The sequence below is a fragment of the Engraulis encrasicolus genome, unplaced genomic scaffold (genome assembly GCF_034702125.1).
Source record: "Engraulis encrasicolus isolate BLACKSEA-1 unplaced genomic scaffold, IST_EnEncr_1.0 scaffold_104_np1212, whole genome shotgun sequence".
NCBI lineage: Eukaryota > Metazoa > Chordata > Actinopteri > Clupeiformes > Engraulidae > Engraulis > Engraulis encrasicolus.
This window is the reverse complement of record NW_026944515.1, coordinates 134131-154518: the sequence shown is the minus strand read 5'-3', so window position 1 is coordinate 154518 and position 20388 is coordinate 134131. Positions and strand designations below refer to the sequence as shown.

Here is a 20388-nt window from a genome sequence, read left to right as displayed (position 1 = left end):
GATGAGTGACAGCGTGCGGTCTATTTTGAATTTGGAGACTCACTCGAGAGACAGAGGGAAGCGCAGACAGAGCAGTGCTGGTCTGCTGGGTGGAGAATTGTTATGTTCTCATGAAACCAGTCATTGCATGATGCAGGAGTTGCAGAGGTTGTTTTGGAACTATGTGATTTAATCATCAACCGTTTGTGATTATGGAAAGCCTAATAGTTATGAGGCTACTGTTTGGAATTAGAGGGAAAAAGAGCTTTGTTTTTGAGCTGAGCAATCGCTAGTTAGCATGCTAACATTAGCCAAGTATGCCAAGCAATGAAATCCAAGCAATGTAAAGTAAGACTGGTGCAATGCTTAAAACAATTTTAGCTGCCATATGTCCTTCCATCCACTTGAATGAATTACCTGCTTGTTGTAATCTTAAAAAAAAACATTGTTTCCAGACCAGAATGACATACATGAATCATGTAACACAGAACCATGCACAGCATGTTTTCATGCTGAGTGATGTAGTATTGCAGACAAGTGAGGCTATTTACTATATTTTGTATATTATTCTCCCTTTCTCTCACCTTGTCCCTCCAGTTCAAACACATAGATAGCCCCCTTCTCATTCTCCTACTCACAAATGCACCACTATTTCCAGTCCAGAAATGAAATTGGTTCGGAATCATAGACAGCACAATGTGTAGCTTATTAAATTTGTTATGCTGACATGCTTTGTGATGCTGTAGGTAGTGTGGCTAGGCTATCAATGCAGACCTCCTTGGTAGGCCTATTGTCTACACATGCATTTTACATGCAAATGTACAGTATCACTCTCCTGGCATTTCAAGGGGGGCGCCAGAACTCAAACTCGTCTAGGGCACCAAATAAACCAGAACCGGCCCTGCACAAAAACTTGGGTTTTGAGCAAGAGACTCGGTTTTGCAGGTCATCCACGGTGTTTTGCCATTTGTTAAAGCTGTTTTGAGAATGAATATTATGTTTTGCAAATTGCGAGAGAGATTCAAGAAATGTAATGTGTATGTAATACTGTAAAATATCATGTATGTCATTTAGTATATCCCCAAAACGCAGAGCTACAACACTTTCAAGATGGCTGAATTGTTTGGCCCATAACTTCTGACTGGGTGGATGGACTTTTCCAACATTTCTTTTAGCTTTGTTTTCTCAATAGTAGTTTGTTTTTAATTTAGGGATAGAGATATCAAAAATAAAACTGCTCATCTCTGCCCCAAAAGGCAAGCCCGCTTCCAGCATTTTCCGGAGCAACTGTCTGGAGCCAAAAAAATGTAATGTAAACTGGCATCTGTGCAACGTTCACGGAAAGAGATTATGTCGCTTCATTTTCAGTTTGTATGCGCTGGATTTGACGCGTTCTCTGATGCCAACCAACTGGAAGGGGGGCCCCCTCCAGCTGGGGGTACTTTAACTAAACTGTCGTTGCACCTTGTCTTTCGGCACTTTACTTGACGCTGTCGCTGATGCAAACCAATTGGAAGGGGATCCCCTCGAGCAAGGGGTAGGGAGGCGCTGTTGCTTCCCTCGCAGGAGAGCCGTTCATACAGATGACAGTGTCTTATTATAAAGCTATTTTTAAAAGCGTCATTGCTGTTGAATACATAACCTGTCGTCCTTGGGGGCCCCTCCTAGTCGGGGGCCCTAGGCAACTGCCTAAATTGCTTACCTTAACGCAACGGGCCTGTGTCCATGCCCATGGGAACCCGGGTTCAAGTCTGGCCTGGGTCATTTCCCAACCCTGCCTCCTCTTTCTCTTTCTCTCTCTCTCTCTCTCTCTCTCTCTTTCTCTCTCTCTCTCTCTCTGTCTCTCTCTCTCTCTCTCTCTCTCTCTCTCTCTCTCTCTCTCTCTCTTTCTCTCTTACTCTCTCTCTCTCTTTCTGTCCGTCTGAAATGCATACTATAAAATTGTTAATTCCCTCCTGTGTCCACATGGCGGCAACGCATAGACAGACACATCTTTGTCCGTCTGTCGGACTTGTTTTATTTTTTACCTCTCTGCATGTATGTGTGTTCTCAGTGGATCAAGACTGTGGCAAGCACACCTCTCAAAATAGTTGTCTTTCTACACGTGACTCAAGTGACTTGCTTAACATTTACAAGTTTTACATGTCTCATCGTCCTCTTCCAAGCAGGAACAGACACCTGATTGACCACACCCACAACCATCCTACCTGCTCCTACCTTTACGTTTCCTATTAAGAAGAATGGTTCTGATTGGCCAATCCCCAACTTTGTGTTCTGAGGAAGTGTTGAGGAAGTCAGCTGTCATTCTGTTGCTGCTTCTCAGAGTGTGCACTTGGTCTTTGGTAGAGCTACAAAATGGCATCTGTGTTCTGTCAGGAAGAGTCCTTCACTTGCTCAGTCTGTTGTGAGCTGTTTAGGGATCCAGTGGCGATTCCATGTGGACATAATTACTGTAGGAAGTGCATCAATGACTGGTGGGATGAGGAGAAGAAGGACAAGAAAAAAAGAAAATACAGCTGCCCCAATTGCAAACACATCTTTGACTCCAGGACTGTCCACAAAAACCCTCTAATTGCCGAAATGGTGGAGAATTTTGGGAAGACCAGTATCCAAGCTGCTGCTCCTGCTCACTGTTATGCTGGACCTGGAGATGTGTCCTGCGACGTCTGCACTGGGAGAAAACTCAAAGCTGTCAAGTCCTGTCTGGAATGCCTGAAGTCATACTGTGAAACTCATGTAGAAACCCATAATGAACTTCATGGTAAAAATCACAATGTGATCGATGCCACTGGCCAGCTACAGGAGAGGATCTGCCCCCGTCATAACAAGGTTGCTGACATATTCTGCCGCACTGACCAGAGTTGCATCTGCTATCTGTGTACAATGGACGATCATAAAGGCCACGACACGATCACGGCTACGGAAGAGTGGAATCAGAAAAAGGTAAGATGTGTATTCCCTTACACATATTATACACTTCTCTACGACTGAATTTTCTATCTGCCACACAGTCGTAACTCAATTAAATACTGAAAACCCGCAGTTACTACACTTGACAACACTGTAACCTGTCTTTCGTGTTTATATAGTTACAGTTTATGCCAGCTAATAATGACAGGTACTGTATTCTAGTCTGTGCGTATATCCAAACAATGTAGAAAAACAGGTTGAGCTCCGGTCATTAAGTATTCACAACGTGGCGCACACACAACCTGTTTGCCTTGCTTTTCCCACACATGTTGGTCTGTGAAGTGAAGTGAAATGAAGGTGAAAGCCCAACTGGGAAATTCCAACTCCCATTGTCATTGTGACACAGCACTCCACAGCACACAAGTGTACACTGCAATCAACAAAATTGCATTTATGCAGCCCTTAAAGGATAGTTCCGGCGTAAAATCAAAGTTTCACCATTGCTTTCCCATGCCACATAATGTATCTAATGATGAGCCATTCCGGGCAATGCCGCGCCGTTATGGAGTTAGCTAATTTAAGCATTTTGGCGAAAAACGCAGCCAATGCATCACAGCGGGGCCAATTATAGGCCTATTATTTTCTGATGTTTCCCCGCTATAAACAACTTCAAAAACGCTACACACTTCATCACAAAGGTCTCGTCAATCAAACCGAGGCACAGAGAAGATCATCGGACCACACTCACACATTAGCAGACCATTAATATAGCTAGATTCTCCATTAATAGTTTGTCCGCTAATATTGCTAGAAATCCATTACTAGGCTAAGACTTAGCTTAGTCATATTTGCCCATTCCCTCCGCTTTAGCATATACTGCATGTCCATGGCCAGCTATTAATTAGAGATGATCACCCAGGGTACAGGGTTCGGTCAAAACACATCCTGGAAGACACATTGGACATCCACAAGTCATATGCAAAGACAAACTGTACAAAGTAAATAATGATCATACATACATAGATACATACATAGTGTGTGTTTGTTGCAGAGGTGTCAAAAGTAAAAGTAAAAGTACTTTTGTGGTGTAATTACAACAGTAGTACATGGAATTACATGGCTATTACACCATTTACTCCATTGCACCTAGTGAGATAGACTGTGTTGTTACTGAAAAACACTGAAAGCACACCACAAACTTGATCTGACCAGTGCAGAATTAGCTGATCATAAGACAAGTATACGGGTCAACTGGTTACTCACATATCTTACTTGTGTTGGAAGGAAGCTGTGTTTCTTTTTTAAAAAACGTACTTTTGACACATCTTGTTTGTTTTGATTCTTGATGTTCCAGGAGGGGTTGGGGCAGAGCCAGAAGAGATGCCAGCAGATAATCCAGTTGAAGGAGAAGGAGCTGCAGGAGCTGAGGAAGGCTGTGGAGACTCTCAAGGTGAGAACTGACCAGGGGAGAAGACAATCTGCAGCAGAATTATGGTTAAGATACAAGTGGTATAATCAGCTGTCCCATGGGGAAAGGATATTGTAAAATCATACATTTTTTAAAAGTTTTTTTTTTTACAATAAATTCTAAAAGACTTGTATATGACAGTGAGATGTGTGTGTGAAGCTGTAGGCTATATGACACCAGACCCTTATAGAGTATTCGACCAAATGTCAGTTCATCCGTAACAACATAGAATAAGAATAACAAACCTATATGGAACAAACGGTAGAAAGAACTGCATTGCCTCAGCAGTAAATGCTTGTAGGAGTATTTATATGAAAATGTGTATTTGTACATTGACCAGTTATGGGTAAGCGATTAGGGCATCAGACTTGTAGCCCAAAGGATCCTCCTTCATGACTGAGGTGTGTGTGTGTGTGTGTGTGTGTGTGTGTGTGTGTGTGTGTGTGTGTGTGTGTGTGTGTGTGTGTGTGTGTGTGTGTGTGTGTGTGTGTGTGTGTGTGTGTGTGTGTGTGTGTGTGTGTGTCCTATCAGTGTGGTGCACAGACAGCAGTGAAGGACAGTGTGAGGATGTTTATTGATATAACTCGCTCCATGGATCAAAGGCGCTCTGAGGTGACAGAGCTGATCAGAGCTCAGGAGAAGGCTGAGGTGAGTCGGACTGAAGGACTCCTGAAGCGACTGGAGCAGGAGATAGCTGAGCTGAAGAGGACAGATGCTGAGATGAAGCAGCTTTCACTGACAAAGGATCCCATCCACTTCCTCAAGGTGGGCATGTTGGTTTGTCTGTCTGTTTCAGCAGAATAACTCAAAAAAGTATGAGCGTATTTGGATGAAACTTGGTGGAGTTGTTGGAAATGACCCAAGGAACAAGTGGTTAAATTCTGGTGGTGATCCAGATCCCGAACCGGAACTAGAATTTCAAAAAAAGATTCTTCACCACTGCTAACCTAGAAATCTCGACGCCCTAGTGACAGCAAATTGTATTACGGGACAGTGCAAATTTTGATATTTCAGTCTGTAACTCCACAAAAAGAAGGCAGAAAGACTTAAAATAAAAAAATAGGGTGTTAAACAGGCAAGGCAAGGTACATTTATTTCGTACAAAGGCAATTCAAAGTGCTTCACACACAAAAATGAAACATAAAAAAATGGAAAGTGCAAGATGTATGTTATAAAAAAAACAAAGTAAGAAAAGTAAGCAGTGTGCGGTGTCTTTTGAATTTTGTTCAGAGTTTAAAGGTATATTTGAATAAAAGCTAAAGCGAGACAATTTTTTTTAAATAAAACCATACAAAATCATAAAAAAGCTTTAAAATCCCTAAAACCCAGAGACAAGGGATGGGAGAGCTCTAAAGGGATGTTGGGATGGACAGACCTAGGCATAGGCAAGGTTGAAGAGGTACGCCTTTAGCCTGGTTTTAAAACAGTTCGGCGTTGGAACAGTTTTTGTAATCTCAGAAGGCTGTTCCAAGCTTTTGTAGCATAAGAACTGAAAGCGTCTTCTCCTTGTTTCGTCCTGGTAGTGGGTAACATAGTCAAATGTTCCATCAAACAGCTTCCTTGACGGAGGTCTGCACTCTCAGAGTGCATTTTTAGTTATTACAAAATATTGGTGTAATAACTTTATACAAACACTTGCCACAGTTCATACAATCCACCCTACCTCTCAACAAATCTGGCCCGCGGAGTGATTTTATTTGACCCGCGAGATCATTTCAAATGTGTATTACAGTTGGCCCACATATAGGCAAGTACATTTAGGGTTTAACCCCCAAAAAAATTATACAAAAGTTTTTTTTCATGGATTCTATTACTATTGGACCTCCTAAATGACATACTAAAAATCTAAGTAAAATCTGACTTTGGGAAATTAGTTATTTTCAACATGGCTGCTATAGGCTCATTATAAGGGCCGAGAGACACTCCAGGTGAATAGGCCAAAAAAATGTAGCTTGCCGATATCACCATGAAACTTAACCCGGTGATTCCTCACATATTTGTAAGAAAAAAATGTATTGCAGGTTTTCTGAAATGTTATGTTTTAATATGGTAATCAGACTATGTCTAATTAAATGTGCATTACATTTCAAAATGCAAAAACTTACAATCTGAAAAAGCCAGGCTCAAAATGACTCTTTTATTTTGTTTCTAGTAAGCCAAAAGGTATCTTCAGAAGAGAGTATGGACATCTCATTTTGTTTTGTAGTCAATCAAAAGATCTTTGTGCAGACACGCCAGCTAGCATTTTTTTCAAAACATGGTTATTTAACACCTCTTAGATAAAATAATTGTAAAATAATCATGGCAAGGTCAACTGTCCTCAACTCATAGCCTCTCCACAGGGGTGTCCTAAGGGCTTTTACTGGGGCTCATGTTTTCCAAGTACACCAAGTCACTGGGTCATGTCATCTGTTCTCACAGATTATCATACTACTGTTACACTGATGAAGCACAGTCATATCTGTAATTTGTGACATATGACTCCATGGTCTACGCACACCTTACCGCTTGCCTCTCTGAACTTTCCACAAGTATGATGGAATGCAGTTGAGCCTCGCTAAAACAGCACTGCTGGTGATCCCAGGCAAAGATTCAGGCTGCCATGATATCAAACTCAATATGGACTCTGCTGTTGCCTCAAAGAAGGCCTCAAGAAACCGAGGTGTCATTATTGATGACTATCTATCATCCTCTGACCCCATAGCCTCAGTTTCCCAGTCATGTTGCTTCTCAGTAACTTAAATATACATACAATGAGACTGTGCCTGACCTAAATGATTCCACTTCTGGTAGGCCTACTGTTCATCTGACCTCAACTACTGCAACTCTCTCCTGACTGGTCTTCCAGCTTGTGCAATAATACCTTTGCAAATGCCACTGCATGTCGCTACTGTTTTTCATGCCCAAATTGAATACAAGGCCCTGACCCTTGCCTACAAAGCTACAACAGGCCCTACTCTGGCGTATCTGAAAGCTATGCTAAACCCCCATGTTCCTTCCAGGACATTGTCTCCCTCCAACCATTTCATCTTGCCCTCTACTTACACAAGTAGTGGCTCCTGTCTGTTCAGTTCAGCTGCTGAAAGACCCAAAACACCCAGTGACACCATGATTCATCACTGATGATGTGCCCTGACAAACAGCACATGGATATTACCATAGCAGTAGTGTCTTTATCCACCCTAACAGCACTCCAACCAAACAGATCCTGAAAACATGTTAATTCATGCAAATAGCATGACATAGTGAAGTTGAACAATATAAGGAAGTTAGCATCTGGCAATTTTGACAAGTATATATTGCTGACAAAAACATTTCATTTTCACAAATACAACATTTCTGGGTATTTTGAAAAACTTTGATCTTGAAAATGACACCTTTCCTGAAGATATATTTTCAGTATGTTACTAAGGGCACCTGGATGTATTAAAATCAGTTGAAAAACCTTTTGTATCATTTTCTGGGGGTTTGGTGTATTAAGGCCATATATATACTCGACTAATACACCATTGACATACTATGGCATAATAAGATTTGAGCATGAAATTTGGTGTGTCACAGGAATATGAGATGACCCCTGCCAATGACACAGCTCAAACTCATATGCAACAGAAAATATGCAACAGCATTATGTACAGGCATACTTCATCTATGATGGGAATCTGTTTGTGAAATTTAAATGATAACACTTTATTTTAGGGATACATCTATTAGCACTAATACATACAATGTTAATGCCTGCATAAGTAACTTGTAAGGCATGTACTAAGCAAATGCTAAGGCCTACTAGGTCCTTACTAAGGTTAAATTGGTAATAAATCCCTTATTGTGCATGGACAAGACTTTGTGAATACATGCCTAACAAATGTTTGATTTTGCTTTGTACATGCCTTACAAGTTACTTATACAGGCACATTGTATGTATTAGTGCTAATAGATGTATCCCTAAAATAAAGTCTTACCATTTGAATATTATGTGTGTGTATGCACAATTTTAGTCCTTTTTTCCATGTAGTCCATATGAGTTTGGCCTGCAAATTCTTGAAAGGCCTAGCCTGACTGTACATAGGACATGTTTTAGGCTATGTGATAAAGTCACTTACTAATTAATTAAACTTAAATATCGCAAAACCATTTAACTATGCATATTTCAAAGTACAAATTAAAATGACAGTGTCCACAAAGCTACTGACACACCTTTCTTCTACCAATGGTGTCTGTGCAGAACATTGGGTCTATAGCTGGTGATCCATACAGTGATGTGACCAGAAGGACCTTCAGCCAAAGCCAATTCTTTAAGCCCCTGAAGGATTCTGTGTCTGCTCTGAAGATGCAGCTGGAGGAGAAGTTGGATTCAATCTTCAAGCGGGAAATAGTCAAGATATCTGCAGCAGGTTGGTCAAACATGGATTTGGCAAACATATTATTCAACATATCTATTTAAGATTTGTGCATTACTCATGACTGTCAACATTGTTCTGCCTTTACTCAAAACAGCAACTAAGGCACAGATCACAACAAGTAAGTCTTCACACACACACACACACACACACACACACACACACACACACACACACACACACACACACACACACACACACACACACACACACACACACACACACACACACTTCAAGTGAGTTATCAGACCCTTTAGGATTTCGCCATATTGCCAAATGCAACTTCAGCAGGTCCCGTGAATTCAGGCTGATATTGCCATTTCAACCAGTCACCGCAGCTTTCCCAAAACATAAACTACCTTTTGTGTTCTCTCCTGTGTTGACCTGTGACCTCAAATATCTAGCAGCATCACGGAGAGAAAAGAGCCCACTTTCTTCCTTTGCTTTGCCAGGTACAAGGTTGTCTGTTTGTGTACTGTAAAGTTGTGGTGATTGACAGAAATTCCAAAAACACACAAAAAAGGGAAATCATACTGTTTTCTCAAGTTGAGTAAAAGTGGCAACAATCTCAAAATGAATTATAGCAGAGCCTGTTAAGTGTTTTGGAGCTTTATTAATCAATAATCAATGCAATAACAATATCAGAAGGACCTTGACATTAAAGCCTACTGGGAGCCAGCACAGTGAGGGTAAAACAGGACACTCCTTTGTCCTGGTCAGTGTTGCCAGACTTGGGATGAGCGTCTGCGGGTAAAAACGGGAAAAATTGGCCATTTGGCGGGTTTTTTTTCCAGTTTTGGGCCCATAGAAGTCAATGTAATTTGTTGAATTTGGGCGGAATTTAGCGCATTTTGGCGGTTTTTGAGAACCTTTTGGGCGAGATTTGGTCAGACACATCTAGCAACACTGGTCCTGGTAAGAAGCCTGGCAGCTGCATCCTGAACTGCTTGAAGACTTTTGATACATTTGTGATTGATTCCTGTAAAATACCACTGCAGTTATCAATCCATACTCCACAAAGGGACTTACAGAGTGCACCCTCATCTTTACCTGTCTGTTTTATAGGAGATGCTGCCCCAAGGAGGAGGATTGGGATGAAGATGAGGATGAGGATGGGGATGGGTATGACGATGGTGTGTGTGTTTGTGTGTGTGTTAGCTTGTGTGGTTTCACTTCATCCTATGATCTCCACCGCTGAACATGAACCAGTGCCTGTTAGCCCGGCCCCTACTCCTGAACCAATGCCTGTTAGCCCGGCCCCTACTCCTGAACCAGTGACTGATAGCCCGGCCCCTACTCCTGAACCAGTGCCTGTTAGCCCGGCTCCTACTGCTGAACCAGTGCCTGTTAGCCCGGCTCCTACTGCTGAACCAGTGCCTGTTAGCCCGGCTACTACTCCTGAACCAGTGACTGTTAGCCCGGCTACTACTCCTGAACCAGAGCCTGATAGCCCGGCTCCTACTGCTGAACCAGTGCCTGTGACTGTTAGCCCGGCTCCTACTGCTGAACCTGAACAAGTGACTAGAGAGGACTTCTTAAAGTGTGAGTTGGAAACACACACACACACACACAGATTTCCTCAAATACTCTCTGTCACACGTGTGTGTGTGTGTGCGTGCATGTGTGCGTGCGTGCGGGTGTGTGTGCAGGCATGCGTGTGTGTGTGCATATGTGTGTTTGCATGTAGGGCATGGTGTTGATGTCCTTATCTTGACCAATGTGATGTTTTCTGTCTCAGTGTCTGATGGTCAGTTGGACACACACATACACAAATACACACACACACACACACACACACACACACACACACACACACACACACACACACACACACACACACACACACACACACACACACACACACACACACACACACACACACACACACACAGAAATAAAACTCTGTTTGTGTCCTGCCTTTTCCTCCATCAGATTCCTGTCACTTCACTCTGGATCCAAACACAGCACACAGGTACCTCCATCTGTCTGAGGGGAACAGGAGGGTGGAGCTGAGACCTGGGGCCCCCCAGTCATATTCTGATCATCCAGACAGATTTGATGTGTGGCCTCAGGTGCTGTGTAGAGAGGGTGTGTCTGCACGCTGCTACTGGGAGGTTGAGTGGAGTGGAGGTGTTGGTATAGCAGTGTCATATAAAAGCATCAGCAGGAAAGGAAAGGGCAATGAGAGTTGGTTTGGATTTAATGATCAGTCCTGGAGCCTGTACCTCTGCAGCTACGGCCCCACTTTCTACCATAATAATGAACACACTTCACTCCCTCTAGTGGCCATCTCCAGAATAGGAGTGTATGTGGATCACAGGGCAGGAACTCTGGCCTTCTACAGCATCAGGGGAGACACAATGACCCTCCTGCACAGAGTCCACACCACATTCACACACACACTCTACCCTGGGTTTTATGTATTTGGTGAATCATCAGTGAAGCTGTTGTAAATTCTGCTCCTGTGGGGCCTCTGCATTCCACACACACACACACACTCTCTCTCTCTCTCTCTCTCTCTCTCTCTCTCTCTCTCTCTCTCTCTCTCTCTCTCTCTCTCTCTCTCTCTCTCTCTCTCTCTCTCTCTGTCTCTCTCTCTCTCCACACACACACTATTCATCACACCCTGGCCTTTATTTAGATGATGAATCATCAGTGAAGCTGTTGTGAGGCTCCTACAGGTACATGCTGCTGATGAAGGTCATTCAGTACCAGGGTTGCCAGATGAGAATAATGATTTCCAGACCAAAAAAAATCTCAAAGCCTGTCTGAAAGCACTGAATCCCTCCCAATTTGAATAAAAGAAAACTGTCAAAGACCTGATTTCTATGGCCTGAAATTAACAGACAAACCCGCCAAAATGCACTTTTTACCCGCAGATGGCCATCATAAGCATCCCAATTGGATGGGAAACCGCCCAATCTGGCAACACTGATCAGTACATACACACACGCGCGCTCATGCACGCACACACGGCACGCACGCACACATACACACACACACACACACACACACACACACACACACACACACACACACACACACACACACACACACACACACACACACACACACACACACACACACACTCATTGACAGGTTTATTGTGTGCTGGTAGATGGTTGTCATTATTTCTCATGGCTTTGGAAATACTATCTGGTCCTCATATTTATGATGCATATTAGAGTTGAGGTACAAATAAAGACATCACACAGGAATTGTTTCCTTTAACATTAATGCAAGGGTGGTGGTGAGAATGTTACGTTGGTAGCAACTCTCATTAGTCAACCCCCTTTAGCAGTGTAATTTAGCTTCTATTGTGCTGAACTTCCCCTTTAACCCATTGATGCCTGATGTTGCGTTGCACAACATTGGTCCTGGCGCCTGGAGCTGCATTACACAACATTCAGGCTCATGAGATTTGAGACAACTTTATGAAAAATCTCTGTTTGTTTGAGATGAATGAACACATCCTAATGAAAGATGAGGGTCTTAGCATTTAAATGCAACTTAGTGCATATTCTAATGTGCTTCAGAAGCTGAGATATTTAGGTTTTTATAGGCAGGGCAGCTTTTCTTTAAAAGGGCTTAGGCTTTCAGCACCCTTTTTTGCAGGTGCCTTAGGCGTCAATGGGTTAATTATCAAGAGTGAATTTACAGTAAAGGATATGGATGGTGGGGTGACATTTTGCTTTTGTAACTGGTGTCACAGGTTAATGTAGCCTAAATAATGAAATTATTGCTCCAAAAAATCTACCACTTGTGAAGAGTAAAGTTACGGCCAGAGAGGATGGGTCTTGGGGTGATGTTTTACTGAATGTGTCTTGTTTTGCTTTTGTAGCTGGTGTCAAATATTAATGTACACAATGAAATTATTAGGCCTACTGCAAACAATGTACCACTTCTGAAGAGTACCTGGAGACTCATTTTAATTGTGAAGAGTGAATTTAAAGTCAGTCTGTTGGTCATCATGACTACAGTGCTTCACAGCAAACACAATAAACATGTACACGTGTTGGAATTTACATTTATGCCACCTTAATATCAGAATGAACATTTATGTAACATTAGGGCACTTGTGATTTGTTTGGTGTAGGGGTCTTGGGCAGGCCCGTTGCGTTAAGGTAAGCAATGTAGGCAGTTGCCTAGGGCCCCTGAATAGGTGGGGCCCCCAAGGACGACAGGTCATGTCCCCAACAGCAATGACGATTTTAAATAGCTTCATAATAAGGCACCGTCATCTGTATGAAGGGCTCTGCTGCGAGGGAAGCAACAGCGCCTCCCTAATACCCCCTTGCTCGAGGGGGCCCCCTTCCAATAGGTTTGCATCAGCGACAACAACGTGAAAATGTAAATTGCAGAACAGCGAGCACATCGACAATTCAGTCAAAGTACCCCCATCTGGAGGGGCCCCCCCTTCCAATTGGTTCAAGCATTATATTCAGCACAAACACAAACTGAAAATGAAGCGACATAATCTCTCTCACTGGATGTTACGCAGACGCCAGTTAACATGACATTTTTGGAGACAGTTGCTTTTATAATAAAAGTTAATCTTGAAGACGACACATTCGGTTACTCTCTGTACTGCCAAACCACCAAACTGTCCCAGGCCAGTTGACATCGCACAGACAGCGAGATCAGTGGCGGAGCACTGGTATTGTGGCAGGGGGGGCGAGAGATGTTTCAGAGGCCCCTTTCCTTACTATTTAAAAAAATACCAGCAATGAAGGCATTTACAATTTCAAAATGTGTGTGTGAGTGTAAGTGTGAGTTTGTGTGTGGCTATCACCACATGGATCAAGGCAGCAGATAAACAATTTGAAAAACCAGTAGTAGGCAACTTCCATGCCATGCATAACCACCATGTTAATATCCGATTACAGTCAGTAGTGGGGTCGTAATAGGCTCAGTCATTTCAAATTGATGTTAAAGTTTGGTTTTCACTTCCAAGTTGAAGTTTAGGGTCTATAAAACAATTTGAGTTCGAGTGTCAAACACACAGATAACAAAATGGCCTGCGGGGGGCGCTCTAAAATATATAAACTGCTATAACTTTTGATTAGTTAAACCAAATTTAACATATTAGGTAAGTATGGATTCAGCATGAAGAGGAGAAACCGGTGGGCTAAATAGTTGGTTACCAGATTAAAGACACACTATGTAATAAACACACTTTTAGCCAATGGACAGCTAAATCCGGGCTTTTTTAAGATAAAGGGTGGAAATGCCCTCCAAGTTGCAATGAAACATAATTTATTGTTACAATTTATTGTAAATAAAGCCTGGGTTATCACTTAACTTGATTTGTTCAGAATATCCCTGAAGCACACATATACTTAGGATACATATAAACAAATATAGCTGCATAAAGCCTATGTGATATTTAGGACCCAACTTGCAACTTTGAGTTTATCAATTTAGGATCATGAGTACCAGCTTTTTTCAATCAAGCCATCATTTTATTCACAACTTAAACACTTTATATCTGGAAGAAAGTAAATCAATAATAATAATAATAATAATAATAATAATAATAATAATAATAATAATAATGGTAATAGTGATGATGATGATGATGATAAATACTATGGGGAACATAATTTTTTCTTGCATTCAAAAAGTAAACAGAAGACCATAGAGCTAACATTTATTCCAATACTCCACTCTACAATAACTATGACAGAGAACACATGCAAAAACAGTCAGTGGTCAGTCTTAGAAATTGTATGTGCACTTGCACAGACGTGTGCACTTTAACTCTGCCTTCATGCACTTGCACCGAGATCTGGCAGGTCTATTTGTACAAGTACAAAAACAGCTGCACTTCACCTCTAGTTGGAAAACATCTTTGGCAACTGCATTGCTTTGGTAGTGTAGTCCAAATCTGGGAACTGTTCATTTGTTACCAGATTGGCAGGCATTTCTGGCAAATGCAGATAATAAGAATGGTTTTCATTTCTGTCAACTACGCTGGTAACAAATGGACAGTTCCCAGAGCAGATGATTGTGTCTACCATGTATGAAATAGTCCTATAGTATTATTTAGTATGCTTGCCAAAGGAATCTGCTTGCCCCAAGCAAGCATACTAATTCTACTCCAGCAGCTTATTTAGTATGCTTGCGGGAAAGCATATTAATTGCCCACCAACAGTTTATTATTATTCTACATTTTTCCATTCACCTCGGCATATGGGAATCGTCATTCATTAGTACGGCGGCTTTGAATCGTTGCAGCGTTTGAGATAGAGACACGGTTCGAGTGCCAAAACGAACGGCTCGAAAAGGTCTCAGGGTGGAGTATATTTCGCTGGCCTACCCCCTTTCATTCGTTCACCAGACTTGTTTTTCCTCAGTTTTCTCTGTTTTCCCCCTCATTGAAATGAATGGTAGAATGGTCAAGATGATAATGTCACAAACTGTGGCAGTTAGAGTGAGAGGTGACCTGTCCTGGGGTTTTTGTATCAACAAGGTAAAGGCATTGTCAGAGAGTTATTGGCTCTGAATACAAACAGTGTGAAGATCATAAGCCAACTCTTAAAAATGTTTCAAAGAGAGCAGTTTTAAAATCCCTATGATGTGACCCCATTCACTTACAAAAAAATGTGTGAACAGCTCAGCGCATAGGCCTGAATATGTCCATTTTTTGACTGAACCATTTGGCCAAGAAAAGTGATCTCAGCTTTGACATGAAGAACAGGTTTGTGCCATTTGTGTGTCAATATCATCTGACAACTTGCAAAAGATATGACAGCGTAAAAATAAGGCTGCACATATTACTCAGCTATTGACTGCCAAACTGTCACCTTTAGAATCTTCAGTCATACACACACACACACATGCAGCCTTGTAGAACTTTAGACCTCTGCTGTCAGTAAGTGGCAGTGGCCTACTGGGTAGGGTGTTGGTCTGTCAGAGGGTTGCAGGTTCGAATCCCACCCTTACCTCTCCCTACCCACCCATTGCTGAAAGGCACCTGAAGCATCTCCATACATGGACGCACACGCACACACACACACACACCTCTCTCTCTCACACACAGACACAGACACACACACACACACACACACACACCTCTATCTCTTTCCCTCGTGTTTCTGTGTGTGTATACAACAGCTCTGTGTGTGTGTGTGTGCATAATCCGCAAGCATACCAATAGCATTGTCTCTCCGGAAATGCAGTCTTATTATTATTATTATTATTATTATTATTATTATTATTATTATTGTTATTATTGATTTATTTTCTTCCAGATATAACGTTTTTTTGTGATTTTATGTGTGAATAGAATATGGCTTCATCGAAAAAAGTTGATACTCGTGATCCTAAATTCATAAACTCAAAGTTGCAAGTTGGGTCCTAAATATCACATAGGCTTTATGCAGCCATATTTGCGTATAAGTATCCTAGGTATCTTTGTGCTTCAGGGATATTCTGAACAAATCAAGTTGAATGATATACCAGGCTCAATTTACAATAACTTGTAACAATAAATGATGTTTCATTACAACTTGGAGGGCATTTCCACCCTTTATCTTAAAAAAAACCCCTGAATTTTGCTGTCCATGGACTAAAAGTGTGTTTATGACATAGTGTGTCTTTAATCTGGTAACCAAATACTTAGCTCACCAGCTCCTCCTCTTAATGCTGAATCCATGCATACCTCATATGTTAAATTTGGTTAAACTAATAAAAAGTTATAGCAGTTTAGATCAGGGCTTGAAAACGAAATTATTTTTCAATCGTTCCGTTCCGAACGGTTCAGGCAAGTTTCAGTTTAACGTTTTCGTTCCTGCATTCATTCTGCCACAAACATATCGTTCCTCAACCGGTTCGGAACGAAAAATAACGTTCGTTCTTAACGTTCCTGCAGTGTTTAACGGCCATATTAAGTCTATTTTCGTGGACTTTATCTTAGAATAGACGTACTCATTATTTCCCCTTGATTTACACAGCTATTCTCAAAAATAATAACACACCCAAAAACACTCAGATGGGCTATCCATCCTGGCAGATTTAACCGGATGCCTATAATTCTTATCAAAAGTAGCCTATGCCAGCCCAGTAGCGGTGGGTGGATGTTGATTAGGGAGGCACAATACAGAATAGCCAGAGAGAGTTTAAAAAAATAGCCATAGAGAGTTCCTAAAAAAATCTCTGGAATAGCGCAGGTAAACGTCAGCATAGCCTTTAGAGGTGTCGATAGGCATGGATTTCAGTTCTTGCTCTATTTAATAGGCCATGATGAGGTTTGCAGCAAGTGAAACGTAAAAGGGACTCAGTTTGCTCCACAAAAAAATCCCAAACTGTTTTGAGATGTGCACGATGCAAGGGGTCACTAGTTCTAGAGAAGGGACAGGTTGCATAGTCTGAAACCTCGGATATGCTCTCAGATATCGGCTACCAACCATTCCAGTGCAAGTCCATCACCACAAAACCGGAGACCTTTTGTAGCCTAACAGAAGCGTCACAAAATAGTAAGAGTTTCCACGTAGTCCATCCCATCAGCCCAGCCCTCTGCACGACAGAAGAGAATAATAACTTAAACAACAACAAATGCGCTGTCTTTCTCTATCCCTGCTTGTTGTCACACGCGACCTACTGTTATTCGTGATGACAGCCAGGAAATATTGCGCAATACTGAGAAAACCATCGAAACATTGAGCGGGCCAGCTAACGTCAGCTAGCGTCTGTCCATCTGCCACGAATGACTTTATCCCGCATTGACCACAACAACAGATAAATAAGACGTCCTTGATTACAGCACATAAAACACCAGCTCTCACCTCTCTTCTCTACAACCGACAGTGGGATACGCTGCGCACAACAAAAGCACTTCAGTAACTTTACGACAACATAATTTGCCATAACCGCATTGAACATCGAGGCACTCGGCGGTGCCATTACAAGTAGTAAGCTAAACATGACTTACCCACCAGTTGCCTCTCGAGAGCACTCTGCGAATTAGGTTCATCAAATCGCCTATCCAATTCCTTTGCAAATCATAGACTGTATGGTCCAAAATACTCTGTCCCTGTAGGAATCCCAACGCCGATCTCAAGACATGTTCTCTTTTGCTCTCCATGGTGTCAATATAAAACTCTGTAGGCCTACTGTCCGTGAATGAGACTGAAGAACAGCGCGGGTAAAGTGTCATTTCTCTTACAAAAACTTATTTGATATTGGTGGTCAACAACTTTAGGGCGGGTTTATTAGAGCCAACTTCCAATCACTACGAGAAAGCCAGGATAACAGAGACAGTTTAGTTCTAGTTTCCTATCAAAATCTCTGAGGACTAGAATATTTCTGGACAGGGTTGCCAGATGAGGCTGATGATTTCCAGCCCAATGCTCAAAACCCGCCTAGAAGCTCAAAATCCCGCCCAATTCTATTGATTTCTATGACAAAAATTGGGTGGGTTTTTCAGCTAAATGCCATTTTTACCTGCACACGACCATCCTAAGCAGCCCAATTGGGCGGGAAACGGCCCAATCTGGCAACACTGTTTCTGGAAGCACATCCTTTCTCCATACAATGCAGTCGCACTCTAGCCCCCTGCACACTACATGCGGTAATACGAATCCGATTTGACCGTTAACCATTCATTGTCTATGGAGAACCGCATTCCGTATGCGGTTGGGGTCCGGACAGTCCGGTGCGGAAGAAAGTCCGCATCCGAGAGCCTCCGCATACGTTCAAATATTTCAACTCGTCCGGAAAATACCGTGCCTGACCGTGCGGTGAAGAGAGCTGTTGCTATGGTGATGATAAACACTTGAGGATTTCCCAAGGATCTTCTCAAAAATTAATAGATAAATATCAAAATTACGCCGTTTTAAGCTGTTAAAAACAGTGATAATGTCCAAACTTTATCATTATTTAATCCACACTAGATAGGTGGACAAGAAAACAAGCAGTTATGATTTGATACGAAATTACGAAAACCAAATTCATCACCAAACACAGCAATACTTTTCACACATGATCTTTATCAGTAACACATTTCAAAAAAGTGAAACGAAGCGTTTGTATTGTTCAAATAAAGAAGTTTGGTGGCATTTTATGCTCCGTCCGCCATGTTTCAAACAGCCACCACTAGACCTTGCTTGCGGGAGTTTTTCTGAGGTAATACGGTGTCCACTAGGTGGCCACCACTCCGGTGATGCGGTGACCGCATTGCCCAGTGTGCAGGGGGCTTCAGATTGGCCAATGCTCCTCAATATTTTATCAATCGGCGGCAAGAGGTGAAGCAAAATGCTGTTTCTGTATGCATGTTTGCCCTCATACACGTCAGTAGCCGAACTAAAAGACTGCTCGTCGCCATGGTTACTCATCAAACAAAATCGTGCACTTGTATGAAATATAGAGAACGAAAAAAAAAACGTTTTTAACCGGTTTGTGGATTTCAGAATAACGTTTTTGTTCCGGAACACTTGAAGACCATTTCGTTTTCGTTTCCGTTTCCGTTCCTTGTAAAATTCCATAAAATTTCGTTCGTTTTCGGTTTTCGTTTTCGTTCCTTGAACCGGTTCGGAGCCCTGGTTTAAATATTTTAGAGCGCCCCCCGCAGGCCATTTTGTTATCTGTGTGTTTGACACTCGAACTCAAATTGTTCTATAGACCCTAAACTTCAACTTGGGAGTGAAAACCAAACTTTAACACCCATTTGAAATGACTGAGAAAAAATGCACATGCCTACGACCCCACTATAGTTCTATAGCTTAACACAACATTAGCCCATATGTTCTTCACTTCGTATGCATACAGTAGTCTAACAGTCCTTCACCACGGTTGCCTGCCTACATCATGCTAACCAGAGCTAAAGGCAACCAACCTCAGTGGGTATTGCCTACTGTGGTGTTCAAAAGTCAGCACAGCAGCAGTCTATTCGCAATTCGGGAACTGATTAGGTTAGGCTACTAAATTATAAAGGTATAGTTCCATAAGCAGCCCAAGCCCTGCCATGGATTGTGTAACCTACACATACCGGGTAAAGTAGGCTACACCTTGTCTCCGGTTAGCCAAGCTAGCTGAAGACTACTTTATGACTGTGCAGTACAAAACAAAAGTGACAACAATTTAGACGTGGTGCGGTGGAGATGACATGCCGCGGCGGACATGATAATAAAACCCTTCTGTCCCTACCTTGTCTTCTTCGTAGAATCTTTTTAGTAGGCTATCCATATTTTCTCGCGAGTCCACACTGTTAACGTATGCCTTTGAATTGAACATTTTAGGCTATATTCTGCCTTCAATCAGGCCAGAAGGCAGAAGGCATACAACAGAGATTAAAGCAAAAGCCTGCGTTTCACTGACAACCATGATGAATTTAATTTGGCTAGAAACCACTATTAAAAAAGAAGGCAACTATCCCATGCATCTGGGCAGAATCCGCTTTGGGTGACTATGGCAGCTCACGCTCTGTTTACATACAGCCAGAGCAGGGTTCTAAACTCAGCCAATCATGTGTTATCTCCCACAATTCCAGACCGCAATGTAAAAATAAAAAAACCCTGTACGTCGTTCTTAAAAGATCTTGCGGTAAAGTTAGTTTGATATTGGACATTCATTTGACATTCAAAATAAAAACTTGATGGATCTGAAAAATAAGTCTTGTGGTACATGAGGGAC

At 42.0% G+C, this 20388-nt stretch overlaps 1 protein-coding gene across 1 annotated transcript; it reads left to right on the top strand.

Moving 5' to 3' along the window:
• Nucleotides 1-2311: 2311 nt before the first annotated feature.
• On the top strand, nucleotides 2312-12615 carry LOC134441985 (E3 ubiquitin/ISG15 ligase TRIM25-like). Its single transcript, XM_063192358.1, has 8 exons — nucleotides 2312-2922; nucleotides 4244-4339; nucleotides 4889-5122; nucleotides 8583-8751; nucleotides 8855-8878; nucleotides 9823-9874; nucleotides 10010-10299; nucleotides 12599-12615. The coding sequence occupies exons 1-8, from the start codon at nucleotides 2335-2337 to the stop codon at nucleotides 12613-12615; spliced, it is 1470 nt and encodes a 489-aa protein (XP_063048428.1). The 5' UTR covers nucleotides 2312-2334.
• Nucleotides 12616-20388: the final 7773 nt, after the last annotated feature.

What these genes read in the sequence shown, in the direction of transcription:
- LOC134441985 (XM_063192358.1), top strand. Translation starts at nt 2,335, where the DNA reads ATGGCATCTGTGTTCTGTCAGGAAGAGTCCTTCACTTGCTCAGTCTGT. An exon ending in AAGAGTGGAATCAGAAAAAG is followed by an intron (nt 2,923 to 4,243) that starts GTAAGATGTGTA and finishes TTGATGTTCCAG; the next exon opens with GAGGGGTTGGGGCAGAGCCA. An exon ending in ATCCCATCCACTTCCTCAAG is followed by an intron (nt 5,123 to 8,582) that starts GTGGGCATGTTG and finishes GTGTCTGTGCAG; the next exon opens with AACATTGGGTCTATAGCTGG.